Here is a 6,000-nt window from a genome sequence, read left to right as displayed (position 1 = left end):
TACCATCTCTTCAAGAGTGACAGAAGGCTTACAGTAGGGTGGAGACCTAGCATGAATAGATTGAAAAGTGTTTTTCATTTCTATGCCTGTGCCCTTTCATAAGTGTTAGAGCTGTGTTCATTAGTGCAATTATTAGTCGTAAAACGTGAAATAGATAAATACCTTCTTTACTAACACCTGGATATTTGTTACCTTTGTAACAAATACCCTTTGTGTATTTGTTACAGGGATGCTCTTGTAAGAATGCATTTTACTAGTAAAAAACGTATCTTCCTCTAATCGAGATGAAATGAGGGGATTTGACCACGTATAAAGGAATGATTTTTAAAAGTGCAGTCTATTAAATAAACTTTTCTTGTGTATTCTTCCAATTTGCTGAGGGAAGGATGAACTGTAATTACAAAGCAGCTCTATTCTGTGCACCTCTGACTTTTGTCAGTCAGCTAATGCTAGGGTTCATGCAAATTTCTTTCCCCATTAGGCCAAATCCGGTAAGCATGATGGTGATTGTTGCAGAGACAACTTTGTTACCCTTATGTAGCTGATAAACTCTTTGTCCTAGATGGATTTACAGGAGTTTAGTATCTAAGGCAAGCCTACAAGAAAGTTGGAGACAGACATTTTAGAAAGGCATATAAAGGCCGAATGGGGCTTTGAGCAACCTGTTGTAGAGGAAGACATCCCTGCCCATGGCAGGGGAGGTTGGAATAAGATGATCTTCCCTTCCAACCCAGTCCATTCTGTGAAATTCTGCTGCATTGTACTTATGTATTTCAGGTGTTAATTCTGGCAAAGAAAGATTTCTGCAGTTAATTAATAAACTACCATGTCCTGCTTGGGAGCCCCTGGTGGTCTAGTGGTTAAGGGCGCGGCGCTGTCACCGCCGAGACCCGGGTTCGATTCCCAGTCAGGGACACTCCCTGGGCAGATGGAGCTCGTTAGCCCTGTAAGGCAATCCATCTACATCCTGAGGACCTCGCTGCCACCGTCCAAGCTCGCTTGGCCCCGGCAGATGAACCTTAGGATTAAAGGGTGGGCTCAGTTCCGCGCACACTGTGTCTCACCTAAAAAATCCAATGCGCAGGCTGGAAGGTGGAAAGACCTTCCCCGGATCTTCGCTCGCGAAGACTGGCCATTATTATTATGTCCTGCTAAATGGTGGAGTCTTAAGAAATTCTTGGATGAGAGGTTTCAACCTTTTTGTACATTTTTTGTACCAGGTCATATTTTGTTTACAGAAGGAGCAAACAGTGGAAGACCAGTGTTTCTCTGTGGCATACACTGGCAACTATATTATTGTTAATTGACTTTATTTTAGTTACTTTCTATTTTATGTTTGATACTAGTAACTAACAAAACAAAATCACCGGTGTCCAAAAACTTTTTTGTTTGCATTCCTGTAGACTATATTGTCATAGGTAAAAGGTGTGCAGCATCTGCTTTGTACAGGTAAGAAATGCTTGTTTAGCATATCTCTGAATGGAGATACCTACCTACTAGAGTAGGTACCTACAGTTCTGTGTAATTTAATGGTGGGTGTTGTTTTAGTACAGCTGTGAAAACAGGAAAAAAAATCACACTCTTAATGGAATGTTTTGTTAGTACAGTGTAAAAATTAAGCCTTTGGTTCAAATACTGTACTGAAATAAAGTGTATATGTGCTTTGAAATTAAAGGCAATTTAATTGGGTGGTGATTTAGCTTCTTATCACCAAAGAAACTTGAAAGTTGAATATTATTATTATTGTTATTATAAAAATCCTCCAAGGAAATAAGACAAGTAAAGGACTGTGATGTCTGTTTCCTTTCTGGGAGTTTTTGAATTCATTGGCTAATTTCAGAGAAATTGGAAAGGAGTAGAGACCTTAAAAGTCACTTGGGTTTGGGTTTTTTAATTATAATTTGCTTAAAGAATACTACCTCCTCTCAGCTGTTCTGATGTAATAAGGAAAAAAAAATGCAAACTTTGCATTGTTTAGGTAACTGTATGAATGAGAGATTTGAGATGACTGTACAGTGTTAAGGATCCAAGGTGAAAAGAAGAGGAAACTGCAGTTGTTGTGGTGAGGTGAAATAAGACAGAAAATAAAAACAAATCAATCCTAATTTTTCAGTTCTTCACTGCAGAATTAGTTTAGACAGTCCATCACTCTTTCTTTTCATGTAAAGTTGTTTGTAGTGTAAAAGCTTCAGAAAGTCACACTATTTTCATGTTAACAAGTAAGACTTGTGCCAAAAATATATAAATGTTCTTTTCCTTTATTGCTAGTTGAATTTATACGGAGGTAATAATAGAAAAAAGCAAGGTCTTTGCAGAACCCGTGGTTAGCAAGATGCAGTAATTTTAGGAAGACATCATCTTGCTGGTGGTAAATAATGTGCTGCAGTTTCAGTGTGCCTGCTTGACTGAAAAATGAAGATTGAAAAGGATTAAGAAACACAATTGGTGTTTTAATTCAGGCATCTGATTACTTTTTGGGGTTTTTGCATTTTGATTTCTGTGTCCAAGGAAGAGTTGGGTAGCAGGGAGGGAGGGTGGAAAGGAAATAAAAACTATAGAAAGTTAGAACAAAGTGAAACAGTTGAAGCCTCGGGTTTTTGAGAAAGAGAAAAATGCATTATTTCTTACCATTTTCAACTCATCACTTTCTATTATACAAAGGAAAGCATAAGTTGGAGAATGAAAATTTCAGTTTTGCCATTATATATCCATTGCATATGATCTTGCTTTTGCAAGGTTTGTCCGTGTTAAGCCTAATTGTATTCTCCTGTTGTGCTTACTCTGAAGGCTGAAGCAATCTTCTTAAAAACCTGCTGCTGTCTCAAATATGTTCCCTATTTTAAAAAGCTTTCTAAGAATTTTCAGGTATCTTACCACAGAATAGCTTCCAAAGTTAAACTTTTCTGGAAACGTTTGCTAGATGGCAGCACATAATCATCAACTACCATGGATGAGGGCAAGTTTAAAGGGAGATAACTCATATTTAATGTGGAAAAATTATCCTTGTTGATCAGCAATATAGAATAGTATGAAACAGAAGCTTTAGAATTGGAGCCGACCCAGATTTGTTTTGGTTTTGTTTTGGATTTGTGTGTTTGTTTTTCAGAACTGTGCTTCTTAAATTATGTTGTTCTGTTTTTACAATCTGCTACCAATATTGTATTATTGCAACAAATGTAGTTATCTTTCTGCCTTCCTCTTTCCTCTTTCTTTTTCTTTTTTTACTGAAGATGAATATTAGTAAGGCATCATATTATGTAAAGCAAATTGTTAGAGTTGAGAGTTGTTTCTGTCTGTGGGATGTGAATCAAATTTGCCAAACTTGATATGGAAACTTTAGTAACAGGTGAATTTTTCTTTTAAATTTGTATTTAATAATTAATTGCATATAGACAAAATAATTGTTTATATAACATTAGAGAATTAAATATAAAAATAAAAATGTTACAGAATTAGAATACTGAATTAGAAAAGGTTGAGCTGTATTTATAAAGCTGTGGGGTTTAGATAATAAAAACTGGTAGCTGCATAATGTTTGTTGTCCATGATAGAGGTGTTCTTTTATTCTTGTATTTTCAGTCTGCTAAACAAAGTGCAGAATTAAAATTATTATGTAGGGAGCTTAGTAATGAAGCTGAAGGGGGTAAATTCCATTCAGTAGTGTTTTGGGTTCCAGCATTTTGTACTGTGGCACTCAACATGTGGCAACTCAGCTCTTTTACTCTTTTAGATTTAAGACTGACATCCTCACCTCTTGAGTTATCCAGGCTGCATTTTAGATAAATGGCATGTTTAGAAAGCAGTCTGGACCTCTGACTTAAGAATTTAACTGGTGCATGGCAAAAGCGCAGATGTTACTGATAATGAAAAGGATCAGACAAAAAGCCATGGGAAATAATTCATGAAGAAGGACTGAGGTAGAGTCTCTGGAAGTCTGAAACTGCAGTTTGAGTTATATCGGTAATTATATGGAATTATATCTGTAACTCTTGAATCTTTTGTCACAGTGCATCTAGAGGTAAACATATATTTGCTTAAATAAAGGCTATGTTGGCTTGCTGTAGCATGGGTGGGTGTCATTTGTCCTTAGGTGGTCAGACACAGCTAAGATGACAAAGATAAAAGAGTTACTGAAATTGCACTTACACATGCCTTCATTTGTAAATTGTGGAAAGGTCAAGTACATGCTTTTAAAAGTAAGTAATTTTAGGTAACCAGAGTTTCTGTATATCATTACAAAAACTTTGGTCTGAATGGAATATCAAGAAGAAATGGAGAGAGGGAAGTTTGAGAGGGTCATTCTTTCCTCCTGGCACTGACTTGTATAACCAAGAACTGCATCATGATTTTTGTCAGGTGCACTAAACATGAAAAACCTTATTACTTACCCATATAATAGTCCTTAACATATTATGTATTTCTATTGTTTACATAGTAGGTCCAGCATGCTTGTATAAATGCAATTTTTAAATTGATAAGAAATTAAATTAACATTGTTTTTTAGTCACTGAATGATCACCATTTCTGCAAGAAACATTCTATACTAGACTTCACCATAGTATTCACTTACATTTACTTAGGATCTTCCTTTCAACCTTTGTCAGACTGCTACATCAGTCAGATGTGATACACCTGTCTGTTTTTGTTGACTTAAGGTGACAACTCAGACATAATTTAAGATTTTGTTTATTAATTGTCTATTTTTTTATCCCACATTTTAGAAGCTGGGATGGTTTTTAAAATTGAAGCTTTTTTTTAACAACTGCTTTGCTGTTCAGACAGATGTGACGTGCTCTGGAAGGAGTGTGATTTTCCAAATGTGGTTTCATGGACACCTGGACTCACTATTTCTGAATCTAGGGCTTTTCACTCTCCTTGCTCCTCTCCCATTCCAGCCACATGGTCTTGCCTTCCTTTTCTGTAAGCATAATAAATTTTTTGCCAGGGTATTCTTTTTCTACAGATTTAAGGTAGCAGGGTTTAATAGGGAGTAAAAACTGCAGGAATGTGGGACCAAAGATAAATGGGAAGGGTGGAGATGGACTATCCTATCAAAGTGAGCTGTTGTTGTAAGCATTCAATTTTTTAGTGTTTTAGACAGGAATGACTAGTGTTACCTAAGGTATGTTGTGACATTTTAAAGTGCGTTCCTAGACCTTCTTTGCCAGTGATTAAAAAAAGAATCCGAAATTGAAGCTTTCAGAATAATACTGACAGAGTGCTATAGGCACTATGGTGTTTAAAACAGTCTAAAATACTGCGCAGCCACCCCAGTGCAGTGATCCGGGCATCTCACTGAAGATCTGTTTGGTATGCTATCCCCTGGACTATGTGGTAATCTAGGAGTTCCATTAGGGCCTTTTAATATTCGTGTCTGATGACTATAGCTGCCTAAAGGGGAAGGGAGGCTTGAGATGAGGCATCTGACCAGTGAACTGGTATTGAACTGAGTTGTGTGATGTTTTACTGCTCATAATTTAAAGTATACTGTCTTTTAAGGCATGCCTTTGTCTGATGGGGGAAATGCAGCATTTTTAGTTTAATGGCTTAGTTGTAAAACTTTCCAGTAGTAGAGAAAGCTGATATATAGATTCCCTCACTCTGCGATGAGTTGAATCCTGTGATCTCAATGGCCAGCAGAGTGCACTAATCACAAATACTAACAAATACTATCACTGGGCTACTGTCTGGCAAAGAAGGGAGATCTTATAGGGTGAGGGGAGCCTAGTCCATGTATTTCACCAGTGGGAGCATTTCTGTAGCAAAAGCCCTTGGCAGTGCTCCAAGGGCTACTTATCCAACAATTAGCATAAAATGCATGAGCTCCCTGAAAGGAAAAACTGAAATTCAGGACCCTTTACTCCTGATAAAATTCTTCTTGCTAGTCTACTGATGAGTTCTCTTTTGCTGTTTTTTCTCTGGTTTATGGGCCTTGTTTGATCCAGCTATCCATACTATCCAGTATGCTGCCCAGGCATACTTCCTTGAAGTAGAAGCGTT

At 37.0% G+C, this 6,000-nt stretch overlaps 1 protein-coding gene across 1 annotated transcript in view; it reads left to right on the top strand.

The window, feature by feature from the left end:
* Positions 1 to 4,884: 4,884 nt before the first annotated feature.
* SRFBP1 (serum response factor binding protein 1) overlaps positions 4,885 to 6,000 on the top strand; it is a 62,767-nt gene continuing 61,651 nt past the window's right edge. Inside the window, exon 1 of the mRNA XM_050329040.1 lies at positions 4,885 to 4,920. Coding sequence (XP_050184997.1) covers positions 4,900 to 4,920 — 21 coding nt within the window. The 5' untranslated portion in view covers positions 4,885 to 4,899. The remainder of the gene's footprint in view (positions 4,921 to 6,000) is intronic.

Source organism: Myiozetetes cayanensis, unplaced genomic scaffold (genome assembly GCF_022539395.1).
Source record: "Myiozetetes cayanensis isolate MyiCay16 unplaced genomic scaffold, myiCay2020 scf4, whole genome shotgun sequence".
Classification (NCBI taxonomy): domain Eukaryota; kingdom Metazoa; phylum Chordata; class Aves; order Passeriformes; family Tyrannidae; genus Myiozetetes; species Myiozetetes cayanensis.
Note: the sequence above shows the minus strand (reverse complement) of the source record. Positions and strands in the feature narration are given on the sequence as shown.